The 26,853-nt window shown below is 35.2% G+C and overlaps 2 protein-coding genes across 2 annotated transcripts in view; one reads left to right on the forward strand and one right to left on the reverse strand.

Annotated features, from left to right (window-relative positions):
- The first annotated feature begins 2,400 nt into the window (after nt 1-2,400).
- On the forward strand, nt 2,401-19,579 carry LOC127861759 (transforming growth factor-beta-induced protein ig-h3-like). The gene is made up of 16 exons (XM_052400439.1): nt 2,401-3,333; nt 6,967-7,029; nt 7,692-7,811; nt 8,013-8,107; nt 8,861-9,033; nt 9,916-10,125; nt 11,526-11,676; nt 12,027-12,164; nt 12,429-12,641; nt 13,109-13,245; nt 13,620-13,787; nt 14,293-14,391; nt 14,968-15,114; nt 15,412-15,502; nt 17,294-17,482; nt 19,563-19,579. The coding sequence occupies exons 3-16, from the start codon at nt 7,708-7,710 to the stop codon at nt 19,577-19,579; spliced, it is 1,932 nt and encodes a 643-aa protein (XP_052256399.1). The 5' UTR covers nt 2,401-3,333; nt 6,967-7,029; nt 7,692-7,707.
- The window catches only part of LOC127862588 (solute carrier organic anion transporter family member 4C1-like), a 56,781-nt gene continuing 49,351 nt past the window's right edge, over nt 19,424-26,853 (reverse strand). The window contains exons 11-12 of the mRNA XM_052401782.1: nt 24,465-24,529; nt 19,424-23,730 (exon numbers count right to left, since the gene is read on the reverse strand). Of these exons, the coding sequence (XP_052257742.1) occupies nt 23,405-23,730; nt 24,465-24,529 (391 nt within the window). The 3' untranslated portion in view covers nt 19,424-23,404. The remainder of the gene's footprint in view (nt 23,731-24,464; nt 24,530-26,853) is intronic.

Raw genomic sequence — 26,853 nt, forward strand, 5'->3', positions numbered from 1 at the left:
AAAAATTACCAAAACGTACCCGGCCAATTTAGAGTACCCAAGTTGTATTCCCGCCAAAAATCCGAAAGTTGTAAAACGCGCTATGGAAAACGAAACAGAATTCACCTCGAAAAAACCTGCATAAACATCCTTTTTGTATTATGAGTTTCAAATATATAGAGGTCATTGTACACAATTTTGACATATATACTACCATAATTATTTGGGAAAAAAACGACAACGACCAATTTAGCGTAAGAACTCCCGAGTTCATTTTAGTATGTTTACTGCAACCGGGGTACATTTAAGTATACTTAAGAGTACCCGTTGTACACTTAAGTAGTACCCGAGCCGACAATGACCAATCTAGCCATATGCTCGATTTACCACCGATTAATCTACCAGACCGTATGTTCAAAGCAAGCGCTCGCCGAAGAACGGTAAGAGATGAAAGTTTTAAATGTTTGAGCTCAAAACAAAACCACATTTATACCAGGTATCTATACATAAAGGTTCCTGATAAAACGCAACTTTATTTCCCATAAAAGTATATTCAGCTAATTATTAATATCACTCGCCAGTGTGATGTGATCGCAGGATAGACCGAGTAGAGCTAAGTATCCAATACACCGGTAGTTCCAGTTACCTTTTTAACTTTCATTCCAAGGTTTAACATATTCCCAACTTCCCATGCATCATTTGTTGCATAATCAACAGTACGGTGTGTGTTCTAGAACATTCAGTGATCAAAAACTAGTACAGGGAACGGTTATACAACTTCTTCCATTCTTACGCAACGGTCAAAGGTTGTAAATCAACTTCCCATACAGCGTACAGTCTGACAGCAACACAAAATCAAAGCGCTGAAAGTTTTGTATTTGTTTAATCAGATTGAACTGGAGTATCGCAAACTGTTGTAAACCAATTTTAGATCTTAACATGTCCGTATAAGTATGACATACATAAATATATCATTATTTAAACACCGTCTTTGTTACTTTTAAAAAATTGTTTTAAACATACATTTGCATATTGTTATCAACTTCATCATCAAGATGCTGCGTGAGCTTCAGAAAAAAATTATTCACGCCAAACCGCACATCTGTCCGCATATAACAGAAGGTGCGATTTCATAATTGTTTAACAATGACCAGGTGACAATGACGTTTCATATCGCCCTATTCTGCATGACTGTACTTCACAGCTTCATAACGTATAAAATGTATCTGTTTTCGGAAAGTATTTTGTTTGGTTCTGACATACATTTTGACGGAGAAAGCTAAGATGGTTAAATATATCATAAAACTTGTACGGAATATAAACTGGAGGCGTGAGCATAGTTAACATTAAGTGCGACTGAACTGGAAATTCTACTCTGCAATATTCAGGTTATTAAACTAATCCACATGTGGATCCGCTACGGTTCAAGTTGGTAGAACAGTTCCAGGAATACTTATCCGTTATGTTTTGTGTTATGATGTACATGTAAGTTATCGTCAATCGAACCATTGCTGTTGTTGTTGGCAACGGCCTTAAACAATTCTTATTTGAATCAATTAAGTTTTATGAGACATTTCAATATTGTAGTTTTTGCCGCCGTACTTTGGTGTGTTGATGCTTTGCAATCATTGAGAGAGATTCTTGAAAAAGACTCCATATAATTTAAATTACATATATTATGCTATAATATGAGAGACATTGAAGGATTCAACTAACTGACGGTTATAATTAAGTGTTGTTGTCGTTCTTTGTTATAGCCCATTAAATATACTAATTCGGATTCAAAAGTGCTTAACATTATTATTATTAAATTGTTAACCAATTAAATAAATTGATCTCAACGCCTGATTGTGTTAATAACTTTGGTATTCTTAATATAAACAATGGCATTCTAAAGCCTGTGATTTGCATGTTTTGCATGATAACGTTTCGCTTGAAACAAACTTACACGTATCCTTAAAAGATTCAAGAGATATTCTATATAATGGTGGAGCATGCCTTATTTCATTGGATTTCACACGACATGCAATCTGTATGTTGTTTACAATGCAATTTGAGAATATTATAGCACTGTTTAACATGTCAAATCATTTCAAGTGCATGTGTAAACGTATCATTTTATTATTTTTGGGAAGCAATGCCGTTGCTTTCAAAGCTTCAACATTATTGGTTATTTCGACGGAAAATTCAGCAACAACTGTAGGGCACACCTACGATGTTTGTTTCCAGTTCATCGATACGTCTGAGAAGGGAATGTCTACTGTTTGTTTAATACATGAGAAAAAGTTGATTTGTCGCATTGTTAACAAATTTTAACAGTCGATTGACCTAGACCAGAATCTCGAAAGGATACTGTCTGTAGGTTGGTCCGATCTTATTTTTGGCTAAAGTGTGGACGAGAACCCGATATTTCAACAAGCAGATGGAAATGGTTTTGCGTATCCGATGAAGCTGCTGAAATACATTCCTCCTAGTGCATAAGCACATTTTGACTGACAAAAAATCCGAAAAAAACGTTTTGGATTCGTCCGATGCAAATAAACAAATATTTTATTAATAAAACACGTCCCCAAAGTGTTTCTTACAGAAATGACGTCACACAAGTTACGTCATAAATTGCGTAATCGAGTGGACGAAAATAAAAATACGGAAAGCTGGTTCGGTGTATTTAAAAAAGAATCGTATAAGGATGATATGTAAAAGACCTACAAAAGATAACACACGTAAGAGCGTTTGTTGTGACATTCATGATCTGTATCAATAAATTTCAAAGGTCCAATACTTGAACATATTAATCGGCGCGTAGGAATATGTACTTTCGGCCAGGTGATCTACTGCCGGAAATCAACTAGTTTATTCGGTCAATACTTCATTAGGTAAATGTTTGCAACCGTGGAAGGATATTAGTAAATTTACGAACACAAACATCATAACCTATCTTTTACTTTCGTTCGGCCTGGTGAACTTTGATGAACCGCAAGTACCTAGGTAAGCGTGTATAAGCAATATTTTCTACGACTGGAGATGCATTTGCAGCTAAGAAGCGATGGGTAAAATAACATTCTCGTTCATATTGTTGTGTATCTGTGTTGGACTGAGTGTCGCGCGTCCCCGCCGCTATCCCGGAGCCGGTCACGAGTGGAGATGGGGCAAGGTGCGCGGTTCAGACAAGGGCAGGCACATTGGCGCTTCTTTAGATCCTACATTCGGCACTCTTATGAAGCAAAACTTAAAAATGCCCGAGGATTGGGTCCGGTCGCAGCGGGGTATGATGCATCAGACATTCGGGAACCGTTTTGAAATCGGCCCGGGAAAGTTTGGGTTAGGATTTGGTGGAGAATTCCGTATTCCAGAGTAAGTATTGAATGATATAGTATGCTGCCTTACATGCATACAACTCTTAAATTAATATCATATGCGTTTTAAGGATCGTCTTCTTTTTAAATCGTATTTTTAACTTTTCAATAACAAACACACTTTTTATTTTTGTACACTCTCAATAAAACCATCATTTCAACGTCGAAAGCGTTTTCTCATGCAAATACATGTATATCTTTTTAGCTCACCTGAGCACAACGTGCTCATGTTGAGCTTTTGGGATCCCCTTTTGTCCGTCGTGCGTGCGTCGTTCGTCGTCAACATTTTGCCTCGTGAACACTTTAGAGGCCACATTTCTTGTCCGATCTTCATGAAACTTGGGCAGAACATTTTTCCCAATGATACCTCGGCTGAGTTCGAAACTGGGTCATGCTTGGTCAAGCACGAGGTCACTAGGATATAAAAATATAAAAAAGAAAAACCTTGTGAACACTGTAGAAGTCACATATGATGCCAAATTTCATGTAACTTTGTCAAAATGTTTTTCTAAGTGATGTGTTGGTTGAGTTCAAAAATGGTTCCGGTCAGTTGAAAAACATGGCCGCCAGGGGACGGGGCAGTATTCCTTATATGGTTATAGAAAACCTTGTGAACACTCTAGGAGTCACAATTTTTGCCCAATCATCATGAAACTTGGTGAAAACATTGGTTTTATTGATATCTCGGACGAGTTCGAAAATGGTCCAGATCGGTGAAAAAAACATGGCCGCCAGGGGCGGGGCAGTTTTCTTTATATGTTTATAGTCAAAACATTTGAACACTCTAGAAGTCACATTTTCCACATCTTCATGAAATTTAGTCAAAACATTTGTTTCATAGATACAACGGTTGAGTTCGAAAATGCTTCGGATCGGTAAAAAAATGGCCGCCTTGGGGGGGGGGGTCATTTTCCTTATATTTTATTTTAAAAAAAAAAGCTTGTGAACACTCTAGAATACAAATTTTTGCCTATTCATCGTGAAATTTTGTCTAAACATCGATTTTATAGATATTTCACTAGTTCGAAATTGGTCATGATAGGTGGAAAAACATGGCCGCCAGGGGGTGTGGCAGTTTTCTCTATATGTGTATAGTGAAAAAAATGTGAACTGTCTAAAAGACACATTTTTTGCCCAATCTTCATGAAATTTGGTCAGAACATTTGTTTTCTGGATATGATGGTTGAGTTCAAAAATAGTTCGGATCGGTAAAAAACATGGACGCCAGGGGGTGTCTTTTTCCTTATATTTGTATATTAAAAAAAACTTGTGAACACTCTAGAAGACACATTTTTAGTCCAATCATCATGAAACTTGGTCAAAACATTGGTTTTATGGATATCTTGGCCGAGTTCCTTTATGGTTGCGGTCTGTTGAAAAACATGGCTTTAAATGGCTTTATAGGGAAACCCTGTTAACTCTCTACTATGAAATTACCGATGTACACGTTGAATGAAATTTATGCATATTATGATATTCATGATCTCCATGCAGTCATGTGAATATTAATTCTGCCGATAAGATATACAGTTAAATTGCCAACAATTTTGTTTATTTTATTTTTTTCCTTTCTGAAAGGATTATTATATTTATGATCGGTTGGGGATGAAGTTCAACAAACATATTTTTGCCATCTGAAAACCCTTTATTAAATAATCTCAAAATTTTAAGTAGTAATATTGATTTCACAGAAAATTACTTAGGGGAGAAACAACTGTATATAACAGTTTAGAGTCAGGCCCCAAATTCCTGTGCAATTTAATGACCGCAGACCAATGAAATAACCATTAGCCACCACAGGTACCTCATTATATCTGACAGTTGCTTGATGCCTATCCCCTTGTTTACAGCCCTTTGCAGTGAACAGCATGGAACAGCAATTGCTATACAGTGGTATCAATATAGAGATAAACACATAAATACATCTGTCTGGCATTTATTTTCGTATAAAAATCAGCATGCTGACTGCATAAAAAGAACAAATTACATCATTGAATCAAGCTCTTGAAATAGCAAAATTATGTACTTATATATTTCCAAGAAAGGTTTATACAATATATATATGTAAATTAAATGGGCGTAATATTTCATATTTCTTAGCTTTAAGTACAGTCATGCCTGATTGAACTTACTCAATATGGCTATTATTTAACTTATAACTATCACAAAGTCCATGTGTATCTTATGAATATCAAGAAGAAAAAGTAAAGATGTGTACGTAAAATATCCTTTTCAGCTTAGGCAATAACTGTTGTCAAAATTCAATTATATTGATCAATAAAAAATAGATTAAAATATTCTCCAACTTTACTGTTAAACATTTATTGACAAAAAACTATCGTGTCTACATGTACACATATCATATCACAGATATACTTTGTTCAAGAATTAAAGAGATAGAGAAAATGTACTTAAAACCAACTATTTGCGATACTTATAATATTAAATGCAGCTTGTATTTGAGAATAAATTTCACAATTAAAATGCTTTTTAGTTTTGCATTGGTTGTAAATTAAGAGTAGAAGCGTAGAGGTATTGTTTACAAAAAACACTTACACATGTGAATAATTAACAAAAATTAACTCTTAAATGAAGTATGAAATTTCATTTTAAATCATAAATACAGATTGATATACAAAAGTCATGTAGGCCTACATGGATGATATGTGAAATAAAGTATTATGTGAAAGTCAGAAATACCATTATTCTAATTAATTTTATATACAGATGTCATGTATGATATGTGAAATGCAGTATTACTTGAAAATCAGAGTATTATTGTTCTAAATAACTTTGATTGCAAGAACAGTGAAGACGTATTTTAATAATAGAGCACACTAAGTCTGTACTACCGCCTGTCTGCTCAGCACTCGTCCTCTTCTGAAGATTTTACACTAAATAATCGAACTATAAAGCACAAGTTAAAGTGATATTATTGGCATCTAACAGTTTAAAGGTGTCTATCGCAACCGTTGTTTATTTTTTGGTGTTTTCACTTCAAATACAATTATATTTGTTAATGCAGCATCAACATACTAAAACAATATCCCGAAAAGAGAAAAACAATGCATTTGAATATCAACCGTACTTACGTTTGACAACTTATCATGCATGTACGATGTGAACCTAGATTTAGTTTTAGTGCAGATTCGTTTATACGACACAAAGGCACACTTATGTTTTACGGATCATTTCGGCTTACAGGACTGAATGAGTCATGTAAAATATCGAATATAAAATATATTTTTATAAACAACTGGTAGCAAGATCAGTTGCAGATAATTGGTCAGTAACCACATTTTAAGTTTCTATTTTACCTGTTAATTCTTCTCAGCTAAATTAAACAGTGAAAAATGCCCATAATATCGCATTAAGTATGTACGCCCGTCTGTATGAAGCACTGTTATTATTTTGAACTCCACCTTCCCAGAATAGATTAGTTCCTTTGAGTCTCAGGTGAGCGCCTTAGGGCCTATGGCCCTCTTGTTAATAATGGCTCCAGCCAGTAAATCATGTTTTTAATGTTTCTTTTTCCCCGTCTCCCAGTAATAAATCATTAAATATCCTTTGCAATACAACTAAATAAAACTTTAGTTCTGTTCTAAACTGATGTTATATTTGATGTTTGCAGGTTTGAGATGAACCTCAACCTAGGAAGCGTCGCCGGAAGGAAGGCCCAAAACTGATGGGAGGGGTGAGTAAACTTGAAGAGAAAGAGAAATCAACAAATTATATAACAGTTGCGTGTTGTAAATGTACAAAGTCAATAATTTATGGCGCGTTGCATTAACACGTATGCCATACTTGTGTCGTTAAAGTTTGCGTTTTTTTCCGTTTCGCAATGTAAATGATACGTTAACTTGAATGCTACCATTAACACGCGTACAATATTAACGTCTCGTTAGATTATACCTAAATTCCTACATATATATTATTGCATCTTGTATCAATGAAGCACGAGCATATTTAACATTATAACTATAACTTGATTGTCGTTTGCGATGTGCTTATTAACAGACGGTTGTTCACGCTTCTCATGTTCAGTATCACCTTTCACCCTCCCCCCCCCCCCCCCCTATAGAGATTGAGGGATATCGAAAAGGACTCGCGTTCAGTTTTGTTTAAATGAGATTCAGACATAAAACATGACATCTGTGTATAGTGTAACAGGATTCAAACAAATGTACGACGAATCCAATTAAACTTATAGATCTCTATACGATTTTTTCCGAAATAAAATTGTAAAAGTAATGGTCAGCACATTTTCGGTGCATTATTTGTTACACAACTTGTGTGATGGAAGCTTAGCAATTTACTACAAATAACAGAAGTGCTTCAGCGATTCTTTATCTACAGACCCAACGTGTGCTACATGCAGTCGGAGAAGGTAGAAAACGTCACAGAAATCACGTCACACTTCCGGTTCCTTTCTTTCGTCTGCGACGTCTCTGATACCACGCACAAGTGCATCGAAACGTAAGAATGCGCTTTGTATCCATCCTTATAAAAAATGATTTTTTAGAGATTAATATAATAATGACATACCCATTTTCAACGAAACAAACACACCTTATGAAACAATAATGCTAGGTTCGAATACCTTCGAATCGATTTATAATCCTGAATTGTTAATATCGCGCAACCTTATCGTCTGTACTCCTCAAAACCCCACTGCAGGAGTCATACCCCGAGGGGCAAGATTGTGCTAACGAAAGTGTACGAGTGTTGTTTTGGCTTCATGCGCAAACGCGGGGAGTTCGGCTGCCAGGAAGGTCTGTATGACGTCACTTGGTCCATACGATACTAACTAGAATTACAGATCTCCTCTTAAAGGGATCTTTTCACGGTTTGGTAAATTGACAAAATTGAAAAAAGTTGTTTCAGATTCGCAAATTTTCGTTTTAGTTATGATATTTGTGAGGAAACAGTATTACTGAACATTTACCATAGTCCAATATAGCCATTATATGTTTCTTTTGACGATTTGAAAACCTAAAAATTATAACGCGTTGCAACGCGAAACGATTGAATAATTTGGAGAGTTCTGTTGTTGTCGTTTAAATTTACAAAACTACGAAGATTGCTTATATAAGGTATAAAATACTTAAATTATGTATACCCGGGCGGCGGAATAGCCGAGAGGACTAATGCGTTTTTACTTCAGACTAATTCCAGGACTCCGGGGGTCACTGGTTCGAGCCCTTATACCGTCTACTTTTTTTTCCTTTTTTAAATTTTATTCTTGATTTTTTACTGGAGCTTTTAAGATCCAATGTTTACATTTATCAATATAAAGCATTTAATGACAAACTTCAAAATATGCCAAAATCTGTGAAAAGGCCCCTTTAATTCGAAGCTTTATGCTTGTCAAAAATATGAGAATAACATTATTAACATTTTAAATTGAACTAACTATCACGATACTTCGTGATTTGGTCTGTTGTTGTTGTTTCGAAATTATCGCAAGTTGTAAACTAACGATACATTAACCCCCCCCCCCCCCCCCCATCTCTACTGCTCCGCAGAGATACTCTTGTCCAGCATACCCGACCTCCTCAAGACGCTTGGGCTCACGGAGCTGGACAGTGTGGGGCTTAGCTCGGAAGTCCTGGCCAGTGATAACAACAACTTCACCGTGTTCGCCCCTAGCAACGAGGTCCTCGCTAAGTTCGTCCTGCCCGCATTGCAGCAACATGGGGTAAGGTATTTTCGGTTCAAATTAAGTGTAATGAACTGAGCAATACGTTTCAAATACTCGTTGTTTATATGCAACAGCTGGTTAAAATCGAAGTTCAAACGTGTATGATTTAACCAGTACACAGTGTCGTTATTGCATTGACAACCGCCTATCAGAACGCGTATCTAGAGATCATTTATCGACGATGCCTAAAATTTGAAAAGGTCAAATTCTAACATTCTCTTGCAAATATTAATACAGCTGATGTAGATAAATATAATATTGCACTATGCTCAGTCGAGGATCTGACATTTGTTTGGCGTTGATTATATTTCGGCATACCTGTCAATACATGTTTTCACCTTTATTAATGCTTGTTTGGTCGATGTCGATACAGCCACTACGTACATGTACTTACCCAGTATACTACAAAGTACCCGGAGAACTAAAAATATACTCAAAAGTACACTAGAGTATTGCCGGACCCAGGGTAGACTGCTGTATACTTAAGATTACCTCGGATACTTTTAAAGAAAATGAGCCAACAGCGATCAAAGGAGTCTTATCAACTTTATCAATGGTCAATGAAATGTTTGTGAATTCTGCCCTTTGTCGACCCAAAGGAAAACTTTGTACAAATGGATTGGTCAATTGAAAAATAACAGCAATGCAGCATTTCTAACTCATTTTTTTTAAGTGAAGCTGTCGAACACGTATCTCATATAAACCAATTCTAAACACAACTTTCCAAATGAATGATTGTGTGTGTGTGTCCCTTAATATAGGTCTGATCGTTTATATTTGTTAAAATATTTGGCCTATTAGTGATGCAACGTCTACTTATTTGTTGAAGTTGAACACAGTACAATAATATAACTCTAAAGCGCATGCGCACACATGCAGGGCGTGAACGTGATGAAGGATATCGGCTCGGTGGTGATTGTGTCCCAGGAGATCAGCAACTCTGTCATCGAGGACACGCGCAACATCCTGCTGGGTCACGTGGCCGTTGGGCGTCTGACGTCATCACGCCTGACTGACGACATGATCGTGGAGACCGCCAGTCCGCTGAAGTCCTCCATCCGGATCAACACGTACGAGCAGCCGAAAAAGGTAACTTATTTGGAAATAAATTTCCATCTCTCTTGTCGGAAATGAAATAAAAATTGAGTTTGAATTCAATCTCTTTAGAAAACGTTGAAAACGATAAACGTTATGTTATTAAAGAGGTCATACGGATAACGACAATGTTCTACAGCTGAATAGCTATGTTATTTTCGTTCCATCATCTGTTTACATCTACTTCTTATAATCGTGACCGAAAAGCATACTTTAAGAAACAAAAAATATTGTCTGTATTAACACATGAGTTGCTGCATGCGTTTGTTCAGTAGAAGCGAGTGACTCACAAATGGTGCGCGAGTTGTTTGTTTCCAGGTACGAATGCTAAATTCAGTTTTGTTTTATTGCTAACAACATGCTGCAAAGTTAGTGTTACATTATTAAAAGTCGTACATTAACCATCGATTCGACATCTAGCAAACACTTTATATGAAATAATAAACATACAATACTCGGCTGATATCTAGACTTATGAGCAAACTCATCTTATTAGCAGCAAGCATGTTTCTCTAGACATAGCCTGCTTGTTGTTAGTGCTTTGAGTTAATCGGGTAATGCGTTTGCGAAATTTGAACCGACACTGCTTCCTAATTCAATATGAAAAACACGCCCCAAAATATTTTCGCGAATATAATGACGTTTTGCTCTGGAACGGAGAACGGACATAGGCCGTAATAAAATTACAAAATAATAATAAAATAATGCACAATTCGTGAAACGCTAAGCTACCATAAAATTATCCTTCATTATCCTTCATTACGACAAATTATTAAGTTCGCATTTTTTTGTTTAAGTTTTGTTTTACACTTTGTTTTGTGTTCAAAATATAATTGAGATAATTGAACGATTTTGTTATTTTTTTAGGTTTAGATTCTTTAGGTTTGCTTTTTACATTGACTAATTACTAAATAAATAGAGGATATTTGTTGGATTCTGTGGAATATCGATGTTATTTCAAAAGTGATCATACAAATTATATTTTCACGAGTGGCGCAGCCACGAGTGAAAAAATATATTTTTTAGAATCACGAGTGAATTAAAATCGGTATTCCACCGAATCCAACAAATTTTCTTTTTATTTTATGATTTTTTACCGTTTATTTATATTGTAAAGGTGTTTAACTGGAGAATTTCGGTGGAATAATGACGTCATTTCGTTTAAAAAATGACGTCATTTCACCGTAAAACAGTGTAATATATCGATTTTTTTCGCTGTTATTTTTACTGTTTAATACAGTGAAATATAAGTTTTTTTTTCACTGATATTTCTCTATAAACCACAGGAAAGCATAAATAAAAGCACCTATCAATCTAATATGGTTGTCATTAAACGTACTTGAACAATTTTTTTCCTTAATAATGGGTAACAACGCCGAGTTGTCTCCCTTCAGCTGGTGACGGCGAACTGCAAGCCGATCACGAGCACAGACAACATCGCCATCAACGGCGTCGTGCATGTGGTCAGTGACGTGTTGATGCCAGTCACCGGGTCCATATTGGACCTGGTCAAGAAGAACCCAGAACTCAGTTTCCTCAAAACAGGTAAGTACGTATTTTTGGCCTAACATGCATGGTGCGGTATTTTTTAATCCTGTTAATGTATTTTGATTTTCACTGCAGATATTTTAGAAGTTTCAGGTTTTTACTTTTAATTTTGCCATTTACTGGTTATTTTATAATTTTAATATGTATATTTGCAAGTTAATGTATAAACAATTTAAAATATAAGGCATTTTCCGTGAACCCGGGCTTATATTTTCTCTAATTGTCGTGCAAAATACGGTGTCAAACAAGTAACGCGCAATTGCAAATGCCATTCCGGGACGAAACTAACCGTACATTATGCTTGCTTTTCCTTCGACGATAATCCCAGGTTTGTTTTCCTTGTGCAGTCCTCGGCTCCTCCCCCATGGCAGCCACGCTTAGAGAGCCCGGACGTTACACCTTGCTTGCACCCACTGACGCCGCATTCAAAAAGCACGTGGAATTGCTCACGCGCATACTCGGTGACGACAAGAAATGCATGGAAAGTAAGCTACACTTTACGATAAGTAGATGTATAAGTTATGTCAACTTAAAACGGAATTCATCGGAAAATATCCCATCACGAAATAAGAAAGATAATCTAATTTTAATCGAATGGTAACGTACGGTGTTTCCAAAAAGTGTTGAATGTTAAGAAGATAGTAGCCCACATTGTAAATGTACTTAAAATAAATTTTCGCATCATAAAATCATATGTACGTTGCTATGTTTTCCTGTAATAACATCGAAACATGTATGCTTTTGCACAGACGTACTGCAAAATCACCTTCTACCGAACGTGATCTGTTCGTCTGTAATCGAGGGTTGTGCGCAGACGAAAAACTCGCTGGGCAGAGCGCTACAGGTGACACGTGACCAGGATAACAAGCTCTACGTAGAGGGCGCTCAAATAATCGTTACGGACATCATGGCAACAAACGGCGTTATTCACGTCATTGATGACATACTCGTCCCTGACGAAGGTACAATAAACTAGATATAGCAAGTCGTATTGCGAGTGATAATGATCGGGGATCTTTGTCGTAAAAAACGTACGTTCGAAAATCATATGTTAGTGCTGAAAGTTAACGAAGTAGTATTTCTATAAGTCAACCAGACGTCTACGTCTCTGCGTACGCTAAAATCTAACATATTTTCCGCACGATAGTAGTAAGTGCTGCTTTCCGCCTGCAAGTCAATTCTTTTTCGTAAAAATGACAGCCTTAGTACCGATACCGAACGGAATTTGAACGTTTTCCTGGAATCTTAAGTTAACAAATCCAATTGATGACTTGATTGATTCACCGCTTTCAATGTACCTATCAAAACACGTGTAAAATACATGAGAATGACATGTTTTCATCACGCATGCACATACACCTGAATGGCAACAGCGTTTTTTTTTAAGCTTCAAATTTTGCCAGTTACTGCTGCGCTCTGTGCATTTCAGCGTTGAACATCGTAGAGCTGGCCTCGAAAAAAAACTACAGCGAGTTTTTGAAGCTGTTGGAGCGAGCCGGGCTCAAGAAGGATCTCGCGCTCGCAGAGAATATCACGGTGTTTGTGCCTAGCAACGAGGCCATGCAGGTCAGTGGCTTGAAATCGTCCTCTTATGTATTTGCATAAGCTGTTATAAATAATTACCAAACCATAGCACAATGTATTGTTGAGTGACGTAATTGGTCAAGCTCGTAACAATGTATTTACATATGCGCGTGATCCATGATGCTTTGAAAACGGCATAGATTTTTTACAATGTCTTTTATCTGAGTGGCGTTATTTGTACAGCTCGGTGCAATACGTAATAATTATGTGCTTTGCGAAAAAAGTGTTATATGCATGTGCGTAAAGTGTCGTTCCTGATTAGCCTGTGCGGACTGCTTTTATGATAAAGGCATATATTTTTTAAAATGCCATTTCTTTAAAATCGTCCATTATTGATACATTTGTATATTTTGCAGTCTTTGCCATCAAATGTAGTGGCGAAAGTTACGTCTGACGTAGAACTGCTTAAAGAGACGTTGAAATACCACGTGGTTCCCGACGCATTTTCATGCCGGGCGCTGTATAACAACAAGCTGCTGGACACATTGGAGGGAACCAGCCTTAGAATCAACGAATACTCGACCGTATGTAGCTTTCCACCGCCCCATCCGTATATATACTTGCTTTTGGGTCGTGTACTATTACGATTTGTGTGAAGAAAACGACATTTGAATTGTGTGAAATTGAAATTCGGTCAACATTACTAGCCAATCAAAATTCGCGAATAACCATCACTTCGTGTTTTCCTTTTATCGCTTCCAGCCTTATTATTATTATGCCACTTTGTTATAGTCGTGACGCAAAACCGAGACCTTGATTCCACAATTGCAAATCAGTTATTACATTTTATTAACGGGCAATTAATATTTGATAATATTAATAAAATTGAACGAGTGTTTCGTTTCTTTTTCGCTTTTGTTATCAGTTAGTTCAGTTATGTAATAATATGTAAAACAGTTCGGTGAATCTACGTTTTTCTTTAAAAAATGCGGTATGGAAAATCTGTCATTTATTCTTTTTGCTGAGAACAATTTAATATAATTTACCCGTTTGGGCGTAGCAATTTATCTATGGACCATTGTTTCTTAGTTTCCGTTCGGTCGAGAATGGCTGCAGACGGTACAGTGCGCCTCGTTCGAGGCGGAGACGATCAAGGGATGTAACGGAAACATCCTCGTCGTCAACAAGGTCAGGACAGGTTTCGCCATAGCGTCATAGGTGGCATATAATTGTTTTAATATGTCGAAAATTGAATTAAATGCCAAAAGATACAAGTTTATTGCGACAATGCTTTTTGTGAGGGTACCAATTTCCGGCTTTGCGTTTTTTCTAGGAACATTTATTTATTTTAAATACATGTAAAATAATTACAAGCGGAATACACATAATTTTATTTGAATTAGATTGGTGTGAAATGATATGATTTGAAGGCATCGGTCAACTGATTAAAATGAGAATGGTATTTTGTGTTTTAAATCGGACAGGGTTTCATGGTGTGATTCAAATGAGAATGGTATTTAATTGTGTTTTTTGAACGAGATTTGTATTTTTATGTGATTTGATTTATATTAGTCCAAGTAATGTAATTTGACATAGATTCTTCTTTTGTGGTGTAATTTGATTGATTGCGATTCGTCTTTCACGATGTTATTTAAATGAGACAGATTGTACTGATGCAAGTTGTTCGAAATTCATTTTTAATAATATTATGTGAATGAGATTCATCTTTAATGATGTAATGTGCGTACGATCGGCTCCATATAGATTCTGTCGCCCCCAACCGGCGACCTGGTGGACGTGCTGGCGATGGACCGCCGCTTCTCGTACCTTACGACGCTCCTCAAGGTTGCCGACATCGCCGACATGCTACAGGAGGAAGGTCCTTTCACGCTGTTTGCGCCCACTAATGAGGTATTTACACGTGAACGCACATGGGTCATCTAATGGAAACGGTTGCGCTCATGTTCATGTTTAATTTTCTAAAGGTACTAAATGCAGCAATGTATTTCATTTAGATGCCATTCCAAAAAACGCGTTTGATCTATGTTTAATCAACTTTAATGTGCATTTCATTATTCAGTGGTACTAAATTAAGCAATGTCTATAACACTGTCTTTGACATATTTAAACAATTTGACTAATATGTATAAATAGATATGTTTAATATATACGTGTATTACATTTTAGAAACAACATTTATAATTTCAGGCCTTCAAGCGTCTCGGAAGTGATGCCGTAGAAACCCTAAAGAAGAATCCCTCGCACCTGAAATCTCCGTTGATGGATCACGTGGCTAGAGGTAGGGGTCCACACGGGGTGCTGTCTGCACCATTTTGTGTCAGGCCTTTATACATGGCATTTAAGTACATGCATTCCCTTGTAACTCAATTTCAAAATATTAACGGCTAGCCATGCGCCAAATGTGTGTATAAAATAAGACACATGAGAACCAAATCCAACCAATTCCAAACTGCAGGACTATGTCACTGTTCATTGCCGTAATCCTGGGAAAGGAATGGATGTGGGGACGTTTGATATAAATGTAGATTAACACACATTTATTTCATCGTGTTACATTTTATTTTTAATTGTCGGAGCTTTATTACGCTTGAGCGATTTAACTGCACTAAGAATTTCACTCACGGTGATAGGCTGGTCAAGTTCAGTATTACAAACAGATACATTATTAAAATCATGATGTTCACAAAAATATTCTTCTTCATTGTAGCAGTTAGATAAATCATTACTTAGATTAGCAAAGTATTCTTTAAATGCATCAATTGAAATATCAGAATAATCGGATTTTTGTTTACTTTTAAAATAATTCCAAAATTCTTTGGGTTTGCATCTTTTAAGACGTTCAATATCTTTCATTTTTTTGTCTATAACTTGTATTTTTACATTTCCTTACGATTTTCTTATACGAGGCTCTACGTTGCATTAAAAGTACCCTATTTGCGTTATTATGATCAGAATTAAATAGGCGTAGTGCTTGCAAATACAATACTCGCGCAGAGTTACAGTCATCATTAAACCAATCTGTATTTTTTAACACAGTTTTTGTTGAGAAAAAAGGCTTGTCATTAACAAAATAGCACCTTGAAAAAACAATGGAATAGCCACGGATCTAATAATTTCAGAAAAATCATCAACCGTTTTATTAATAGATTCCCTACAACATATATCAATACGTTGGGTAATAATGTTGAAACGCGGTAAGCACCCTATAATACCCGAACGGAAACGCTCCGCGTTTTCGTCGTTCCATTTATGTTTAATTTCACACTTAGGATACTCGTTCTGATCAGGCTTTGGGCATAATAGTGAAAAACGTAACGGTGCATGGTCACTCCATTCATTAAATGGTTCAATAGTAAAATCATTGACTAGTGAAAAATGACGTTCATTCATTAAAAGATAATCAATAACAGAACAACCGTTATTCGAACAAAACGTGTAGTTACTAGTATTAAATATACGCCCATTCGCAATACGTAGAGAGGTAGATTTACAAAGATCTATTAATTTAGTACCGTGGCTATTCTGAGTATTATCGACAGAGGCCCGTACGGGGGTACAATCAAGGTCATAGTCAGGGTCATCAAATGCGTTATTTATACGATCATAAGGGATAAAATCGCATTTATTACCAACTCTACTGTTAAAATTACCACATAGAAATACACATCCAACAGAATTAAAATCAGAAATATCTTGTTCAATAGTATCAATCAAATCAATATTGACAAAATTATTGGCAGGGGATTCTTCACCTCAAATATACGCACCACACAGATATACATCTTCTACAATATTGAAAAATATGTGATCCAATTTAATCCAAATAATGGTGTCATGATGATTTTGAACTATGTCAATGTCATCCTTCAAATGATCTTTATATAACAAGATAACACCTCCACTATTTCTCCTAGCTTTACGGTTTTTAAATTTCCTATAAAAGTTATGTGATGTGTACCCATTTAAAGAAATATTACTATTAGAATTAGTCCACGATTCATATAAAAAGCAAATATCAGAATTAGCAATAATATTAACAAAATGAGCAGATTGCTGTTTCTCCTTCGAGAGTCCATGCACGTTCCACGAGAGAATGGAAAGCTCACCCACATCGTCCCCCTAGTTTCTGACCGGTTGACCGTCCACGTACAGGGTGTCATACACCAACCAAGCACGTTTGCCCTGATCCCTGGCTTCCTTCATATGTTTGACCAGTTTCCGGCGCTTGTCAGAGACCGCCTTCGGGAATTGCTCAAACGTTGGAGTAGTTTGTGCCCTTCAGTTGCTTCCTCTCCTTTCGCACACGTTCGCGGTCCTGAAAATATGTGAACATTGCCACAATGTTCCTCGTTTTACCGGGAATCGGATGGCTAGGTGATCTATGAACTCGCTCAAACCGTATTCCGTCCACCATATCCTTGGAGAGCTTCATAATATCAATGGGCCGGAACGAGTTTCACATCTTATCTTTCGGTCATGTGGGTAGACTCGCATACCAAAAATCAGCTTAATATCTGATATAGTTCCGTAAAAAACTACGGAAAACGGTTATTATAGAAAAAGTTTCAAGGTCCAATCTAATGTTGTTGACAATTTTGATGGGTTATCCCTGTTGATGGTGGTGAAAGTAAAACTGTGTAGTAGATGATGAACATTTTATTATGAATTTACTTTGAAACTTAAGAGGAGGCTTGAATTTAAAGAAAAAATAGTATTATTTTTATATGTCAGTCATACTTTATGATACATTTCTTTACAAAGGTTTTTGATTTGCAAAGTTTGCTTTCTTTCTTCATCAAACATCATATATTTCTGAAAATGCTGTTCACACTAATATTTTAAGCATTAGACTTCAAAAAGGTACTGATTTACTTGTTATTTTCCATAAATTTATATTACAAAATAAGTTTTGTTAAGCATTAAATTTCACGATGAAAGGTGCAAAATTTTAAAAAAAGGAGGGAAGACCCCTCCCGCACGGGAAGACCCCTCCCGCAACCTCCCTGATTGCCCCCCGCCCCCCCCCCCCCCCCCCAGTCAACAATTTCTGCGTACGGCCCTGTTGGCTACTCGCACATTCAAGGCATCAAACGAAAAGTGTATTAATTGGCTTCATTGTAATCGAGCGCCAATAAAAAGCTTTAAACTAACTTATAAAACATATGCGTACATGTAAGTAGCATTGTTATGGAGAGTGCTGAACACGTTTTAATGTTTCGAGAAGATTATATGCTCGTTCAGTGAAATGTTATAGCTCAAATCTCTGTAATATTTAGATTTCGATCTTCGCTTTCCTTTTCGTCTGTTTTTTTTTAACAAACACTAAATATGTTTAAACATGTTATAAATATTGTATTTGTTGTATAAATCCCATTCGCATAACATGTATTCAGTATATAATATTTATTTACATGCACATTTGATATTTTCATTCATCGATGACGCGCTGAATTTATCAAATATGGTAAAAATGTATTAAAAATACATCATACATGTTAAGTTTAAAGTCTTTGAAATAAAACGTTCGTAGAATTTGATATGATCACACATTTAGCATACACACTGGCATACTTTTTAGGTAAGCTCTCCGTTCCATTTTGCCTTTAAATGGAGTTAAACTTAAGTATCTTTCCCAAAATTGTACAGGCATATAGCTCTACATCATTCACCTTATACTCAATATGTTCTCTTCGTGATCGTTGTTCACTTATTTAATTTTAAAAAGTCTGATATGATTTAATATATTTACTCTATTTCAGTATTAAGCCTTGTCATTCATCAAAACGCTCCTAAATACAATGAGTCAGGTGATAATGTTCGCGAGTTTTACAAGACAGTGCATTTTGTTATATACTTGAGAAGCTGTACATTCTTCTTACATGATTTCGAAAGTAAGTTCATATGTTACAAGGAAATAAACTTACAAATGTAATGAAAACAAAATGAAAATACATGCCTGCAATACGAAACACAAATATAAGTGTATTATTTGATATAAAAAAACTGTTGTTGAAGATGAAGATATTGCGAGTTTTTAATGGGTTTCAACTAATACATGTTCTATTGCCGATGTTGTCTGTCTTTTTTTATTGTAAAATATAACAAATTGTATCATTAAAACGTAACTGTTCATTTACTTCAAATGTTACACATACATTGTTGAAATAAATCACAAAATATAGAAAACAGTACCCAACTCTATGGTTATAATAATTTTATTTTACAAAATTTTCACAATCTTCACAAGAATAACAATCAGTCCATGGCCCGTATTCACCAACCGATTAGTTGACTAAAGTCTCAAAGTACAGTATATTCTTAACACTCTAATGTTTCAGAAGTTCTTGAAAGTTAAGGCTAGCGTGGTAGTTAAAAACTATAATCACATCATTATTAATGTTGAACAATCTAAACGATAAAGCATCATTTCTAGCCCGAGTATATTCAAACTTTGAAGACTTTATCTTGTTATATAAGTCTATTCTAGATTGTCAAGTCTTAGAATCTATTGATTAATACAGGTCCAGGTAACAACTGAAGCATACACACAATACAACTGCTTCACGGTCTCATAAAACTATATGTTATAAACATAAAAATAAATACACCAAAGCATATACAGTAATGTACTTCAATTACCAATATTTCAAACTTAAAAGTCAGAGGTAGGTAATACTAAGAACAATTGTTAGAGGTATTTCACCATAAACTTATTTAAACTATAAAAATAACAATGAAATAGTTATTGATATACTTTATTGAAACATAACAAAGGGCGACAATTTGAAAGGCAATGAGTGTCGTCGTATACCAACCACAGAGACCTTTAAGAAAAATAGTCTTCATACTATGATCATATACAATGGATACAACTACATACTATGATCATATACAATGGATACAACTGTCAAATAGTCTACATACAATGATCATATACAATGGATACAACTACATACTATGATCATATACAATGGATACAACTGTCAAATTTCCTGTACACCACCTTGGTCTGAGCAGAAGCAAACAAATCGCTCCCAAAACCAATAATTACAGCAAATAAACTGTATAACAACAGCCAATACAGTTATCTTCCCGATAAGATTAAGTTAATAGCAGTAAACGTGTAAATAGTTTAGTTTGAAACGAAAATGTCATGAAAAACTGTAAAAAAAAATTGAACTTGGACACAGGTGTGCACAGTCACTTTGACACATTTTGTTCCATAATTTAATAATTACTGAAAAGTTTATCAAGTTTTACCTTGTTTTATAATCCAACGACAGTATATGAATGAAAGTAGACAACTAACTTGATGGCATGTAACTGCATTTGTGTACCGTATTTTTTTACATGATTTAAAATCTTCAAGGATGTGTATGCAATTTGTCAGGTAATGTAACGTGGCATGTGATTGGCTGGATGTTTACTGCTACGCAGATTTAACCAATCAAATTTCCTGTTTGAAATTCATTAAGTGAATTGTACAACATGAAAGTAAACAATTTTCTAGCAAAACACATTTAATTGTAGTTATGTTCTATTCAAATATGAAAAGAAACAAGACAAGGAATATGTACCTACAAACGAGCTTAATTTTAAAGGGATATGTAAATTAAATCTTCAATGATCAGTTTTCGACCGTGCACACCTGTGTCAAAGTAAGGATTTTTGAGCCTTTTTGAATGAAACCTTCTGTCCTAATTTAATGAAAAGCTCGTAGTTTATTGCCAAGCGTACTGTTTCTGGAAGATAATTGTCTTTGGTATGCAGTTTATTTGGCGTAATTAATTCTTTTGGAGCGAGGAGTTTGCTTTTGTTCAGACCATGGTGTTGTGCAGGAAAGTTGACAGTTGTATCCCTAGCATATATTCATAGTATGCAGACTATTTTTTTCTTAAAGATACCTGTGATACCAACCCGTCACTTTTTTCAAGGAAAATATTGCACTATAACACATAATACTTATTTGATATAAATTCTCTATTGATTACAATTAGTATACATGTACTCGTAATTCATGAATTGGCAAGAGTAGTTCAGTATATTGCAACCAATCAAACAAAATAGTAATTTAATACAAACTAATGTCAACATTTGTATTTACAATACTTGCATTTTAGTGTGAAAATACGCGAACAAATATCAATACATATATTTTATTTACAAATGCATTGAGTGTGAATAGTTAATAGGTGCGGTACTAGTGTCCGATACCAGTACGTGTATAACATTTATTTACACTATAATATAGATTGAGGTCGATTTTGTTGTGATGTTTTAATTATCATCAACACGAAATACGCGTTGCTTAGACAAACTTTTTGTCAAACGTGATCACAATACAAGTGTGTTAAAATATGCACTTTTATACATAGTATTTATTGTCTGAACATGGTAATTGACGATTTAAGTACCAACACCCTTCGTAAATAATGCCATTACCTAAGCTTGTAAGCCTACTCACTAAATATACAAATTACAAGAAGTATATACATAGTTGTGTGTTTAACACCGTGAATATTTGGCTTAATTGCATTGATAATAATACAGATTAGTTGGCACTAAAATTATCCCTAAGTAAAAACAGTTTTCTACTGTGAGATACACCATGCGTAACTTGAATATTCTTAAATTCACGCATTTTTTGTTCGCTGCGTTTTGAACGGCATTGAAGAGGCACTGTGTAACATTCATGAAACAGAGGACGATGGGTTGACCCATCGGCACAACATTGTCCTTTCGTTCTTCATTTATTAATAAGTTCTGGAAGATTGTTACAAAGCTAGCCTTTGGCATGCTTTTCTAAGAAATAAAACGAGAGACCTATATGTTTGATCATATGTTTTAAACGGCTTAAAACCGTATAATTTTACTAAAATATCATTATCAATTTTGTAAGACATGTTAATGACGTCACTTGATTTTCAGAAAGTTATTTCGCCTAAATAATGTCATGTGATTGGTCAGTTAATGAAATAGTAGCACAATAAGATCTCAAACATGATACAAAATAATCGTTTAAATTTAATTCAATTTAAGAGAAACGACGCATAACATGTTATTAATATGGATTTGGCTAAAAATTTGGCTGAGTTTCAGCTTTGCTGTGTTTTACGACGGTATAAACTTATACGCGTTTTTCTTAATTATCAAATCATGTCGAATTCAAGACCTGCTAATTTAGCATTAAGGAAGTTTGTGATATAGAAAGAAAGCATTCTAAAATATTGAATTCACAGACACACACAAAAAAAAACAAGCGAGACGGTTTATGTGAAAGCTGTTTAGAGATACTGTTTCTCTTCAGTTGATTTTTATGAAATAGTACAACTCAAAAGACAGTATGTATACACGGTGACAAACTAAGCAAGTTCAGTAAATTCACTTTTGGAAAAATCAATACGTGTAGTGTTAAAAATACAAAAATATTATTTAACATGGCTACGCGTGTACTTTATGAAGTAAAAGAACAATTGCTTGTAAATGCTTAATTTATAAAAACGATGTATAGATAGGTTCATGATGGACGTGCGCAAACTTCTGTAAATGCACAGAAATGTTTTATTTTACAACATTATTCCAGTAATGCTGTGACGGTTGTATGAAATGTATGTAGCAATACACGTGACTAAGTGCTGTATTAAACGATTATTTCAACAATATATTGTACATGTATATTATTTTAAATGTTGCTTAACAATCCAGTGCATTGGAACTTAACAATAGCGCTAGTTGATTATGGACAGCTCCATGGAAACAATCCAGCATCCTATACATATACTTACGGCACTCTTGTAACCGTCATAGAGTGAAATTGTTAAATGCTAGAGTGTACTTTTGCAAGCTTGTATTTGAGTCAGCTGAATAAAAATGTGTCCGAATCCTATAAAACAATACGTATAGATATGGTAGCCTCGTCGCATACATACGGTATTTCATTGGAAATTAGGAAATCTTTATTCAAGATCAAATATGTTTGTTTCAAACTTTTGTAAATCAAATATTGTTAACGAAGAGAACTGAACATATAAAAACTTGATACAATAATATTGAAAATATTTACAGGATTTGTATTGCATCTTAATTGGACAAACCTATTCATTGAACTAAGTTAAACGTGATGTTTTAAGAGCACTGTACATAACAAAAACTAACACCATACATATAACATTTTTATAAGCTAAAAATGGGTGGTCTCCTCCGCGTTGGCGGTCTCTACTGAAGGCAGAGCGTGACCACAAATGCCTGCAGGAGACTCCGCGTTGCTCAAATCCCCTGGCTTGGTGTCCTTTTTATGTAAGATAAGTGGCGGCTTGTACAGCCGATATGCGAGAGAGAAGAAAAAGATGGCGACTGCGGTGAAGCCAATGCCTAGCGATGCCAGGTACTCGCCCATGCGCGCCTTGTTGTACTGCCAGCAAGAGGTCTCTTGCTCGCATTTGTGGCCCCAGACTAGGCAAGTTGAGTCGATGGCCGTCCCGTACAGAATCGGTCCCGGAATAGTCCCTGTGATTGGAAAGATATCTTTTGTTTGTGTCACATGGATTTAAACAGACATGAGCCTTGCTCTGGGAAAACAGGACATAACACATTTGCGTAAAGTGTCGTACCAGATAAGCCTGTGAAGTCCGCACAGGCAAATCAGGGACTACACTGTTCGCCTTAACTGGAATTTTGCAAAGAAGAGACGTCGTTTAAACGAAAAATACAATAGACGCTGAAAGTGTTGTCCCTGATAAGCCTGTGCGGACTCCAAAGGCTAATCGGAGACGATACTTTACGCACATGCATTTAGCCCGGTTTTCCTACATTGAATCTCATATGCATGTACTTACATTACCGCTTATCTACCTTGTATGTATGTCAAAATCGTATGTTTGTTGCTATATTGTAAATAACTGTTATTCTAATGTTTAAACAAGATCTATAGCACATAATATAATATAACATCGTTTAATTTATTGATGCATGTAGAAATGATATACATAATAGTTCAGAATAAGAATAAACGCATTCACATTAACATGTATCTCCTTAATTCATAGCATTTAAGTCACCGCCAAGTGTTGAATAATATAATCATGTTTTATACATCATATACTACATGTTGGTGAAACGAAACAGATAAGCCAGTCGATGAAGCAGACACGACCATCATTACATAAATAATGATCGCAAATTCATCCGGGGATTATCATTAATTGGCTGCGAAAGGGTAATCAATGTGCACTTGTTCTTACCAACGATCCTTGCGATGAAGTTTAGCAGACCCAAAGCAAACGTACGCTCATCGTCGGCCGCGCATCTGTGAAGACAATACAGGAGTAGAAATAAAATATTCATATAATAAAACATTCCAGAAATGAAAATGCTTGTTGATAAATACTAATGTGATTTATCACGAGGCTTCACAATCAGGGAAAGCATTTTGGCACACCTGTAAGTAGTTTGTCTCTAAAAACAGCATCACATAATTTATTGAATGCGCAACTCCAGATATATACGATAACGATTTTTTGACAAATTTATTTTTGTAGACTTTAAATACAGGGAAAATGCAAACGAATTAATCGAATCCAATGATTCTTTAATGTTAAATCATATTTTGTAACATTACGAATAATAAAAACTTTGTTCCAAAACAGCACAACCCTATGAGAACAGTAAATATATAAACGAGCATCTGGACCGGTATAGTTCACAAATATTATATGGAAGTATAATTGCAGACTAAAAATAGTACACAAATCAAAATATTTGGGATAAAAGTATATTACAATATCACTGCATGCATGCGTTCCAATGTTAAATCGTGCAGTAGGAGAAGTTTGTAAATAAAGTTTAACAGATGCTCGTTCATTTAAGGTGTTAAGTTTAATTAAGTTATGGATGTTAGGCCGTTTCCAAAAATATTTTATTATACATTATTTTCTTTCAGCGTGATTAAGTTGACATTTAAATGTCCTTTTTCTGTGAGATGAGACGTGTTTATCACATAAAGCCTCTCTGTTTGTAATATTATAGGTTTTTTATATATGGACGGCATCAAGGAAGCACTGAAAATTACACACAAAAAAGAATTATCGTGATAATAATTGCAATCGTTCGTGCCAATTATGAATAAAGCAATATTTAACACTTTGTTTTTAAACCTGTTATTATTGCCTTCACATTCATATAGTCACACTTGATTTAAACCCATGCTTTGAAAAAGTGCTTTGACTTGCAAAGCCTATTTTGTTTTTATGGGAAATAAATAAATACCGCTCAACATCATTTTTGTATGCTCATTTTATTATTTTTCGTTCCGACGACATGAAAGTCGGCGACGACTTAAAACCATAACCTTATAAATTAAACATCCTGCTACTAACCAACATCTCCTTATATAAAGTAGATTTCAGTCATCAGTTTAAGAACAAATTTGTTTAAAATAAAATAAAAAAAATAAATGTACATGTACACTTCAAAGTTTTTCGCTGTTTGCGAAACTAAATACTTCTGATTCTTAATTTATCATGGAATTTATATGCTCATCAAATATAAGTTAAGACTCGTTCACTCGTCCGGATTTATTAAAGAAAATTGCTTGATTTTTTTTAAAACCGTGCATGCACAATTTCCATCTTGTACAGTAACTAGCAAATTGTTGAAGTTCACTTTTCTAAAGAATCAAAGCGCTGAAGATACTGAAGTTGTTCGCTAATGCATAATCTAAGACGCAATTCAGTTTCCAAAATTATGTGATAGCTTTTTATATCGCAAGTTTGAAATGAACACAACCCATTCAAATTAATAAAAAGTGTGTCTTAAAGCACAGGTCGAGATGTGTGTGCACTGTTTATCCTCATATTTATGTTATAGAGATAAGTTAGACAAAATATCAACAATATGTCTCTTTTTTTCGCAATTGTTTGCTGCACTGGCAACCATCTTTAGAATTTTGGTTGGCTTGCCAAAGAATCATGTACATGTTGTGTTATGTGTATCTACTACTTTATCTATTTTCTTTAAATTAATGAGCAACAATTTTGCCGACATGACAGACTTTTAATGCATCATGTCTTGATGTGAGCCGAAATTGAATCATAATCATAGGCCTAATTGATCCATAGCCGCCAATTTGTATTCTAAGTTTGATGGGATTGAGTTGTTCAAGCTTTGAAAAAGCTAGTTGCCCTGCTTTTTAGCCCAACTGTTACCAACTTTTGAAATATAGTTTCCTGGGCTTAAATATACTGGCCTCAGGCTAACAGGCAACCACTAAACCTGTAAGTTATTCATGATGTAAGATCTGACAAAATGTATTGAACTCATTCAACTTGCAAGTCTGAAGACATTAAAAAGACCTTTTCACGTTTGGTAAATTGACAAAATTAAACGATTAAAAAAATTGGAGAGTTCTGTTGTTATCGTTATATTTTTGTCATACTACGATGATTGCTTATACATATAAAGTATAAAATACATCTCTCATTGTATGAGCAAGGATGTCCGAGTGGTCTAAACGCTAGACTTTTATTCCAGGGGTCAGTGGTTCGAGCCCAGTTGAGGGTAACTTTTTGTTTCTTTAATTTTATTCTTTTGTTTTTATGGAGCTTTTAAGATCCAATGTTTAAATTTATCAAT

The sequence above is a fragment of the Dreissena polymorpha genome, chromosome 16, assembly GCF_020536995.1.
Source record: "Dreissena polymorpha isolate Duluth1 chromosome 16, UMN_Dpol_1.0, whole genome shotgun sequence".
Taxonomy (NCBI): domain Eukaryota; kingdom Metazoa; phylum Mollusca; class Bivalvia; order Myida; family Dreissenidae; genus Dreissena; species Dreissena polymorpha.

Bases quoted from the DNA above. Each gene is read 5' to 3' on its own strand.
- LOC127861759 (XM_052400439.1), top strand. From the start codon at position 7,708: ATGCAGTCGGAGAAGGTAGAAAACGTCACAGAAATCACGTCACACTTC. The intron at 11,677-12,026 runs GTAAGTACGTAT...TTCCTTGTGCAG, and splicing joins ACTCAGTTTCCTCAAAACAG to TCCTCGGCTCCTCCCCCATG. The intron at 13,246-13,619 runs GTCAGTGGCTTG...TATATTTTGCAG, and splicing joins CTAGCAACGAGGCCATGCAG to TCTTTGCCATCAAATGTAGT.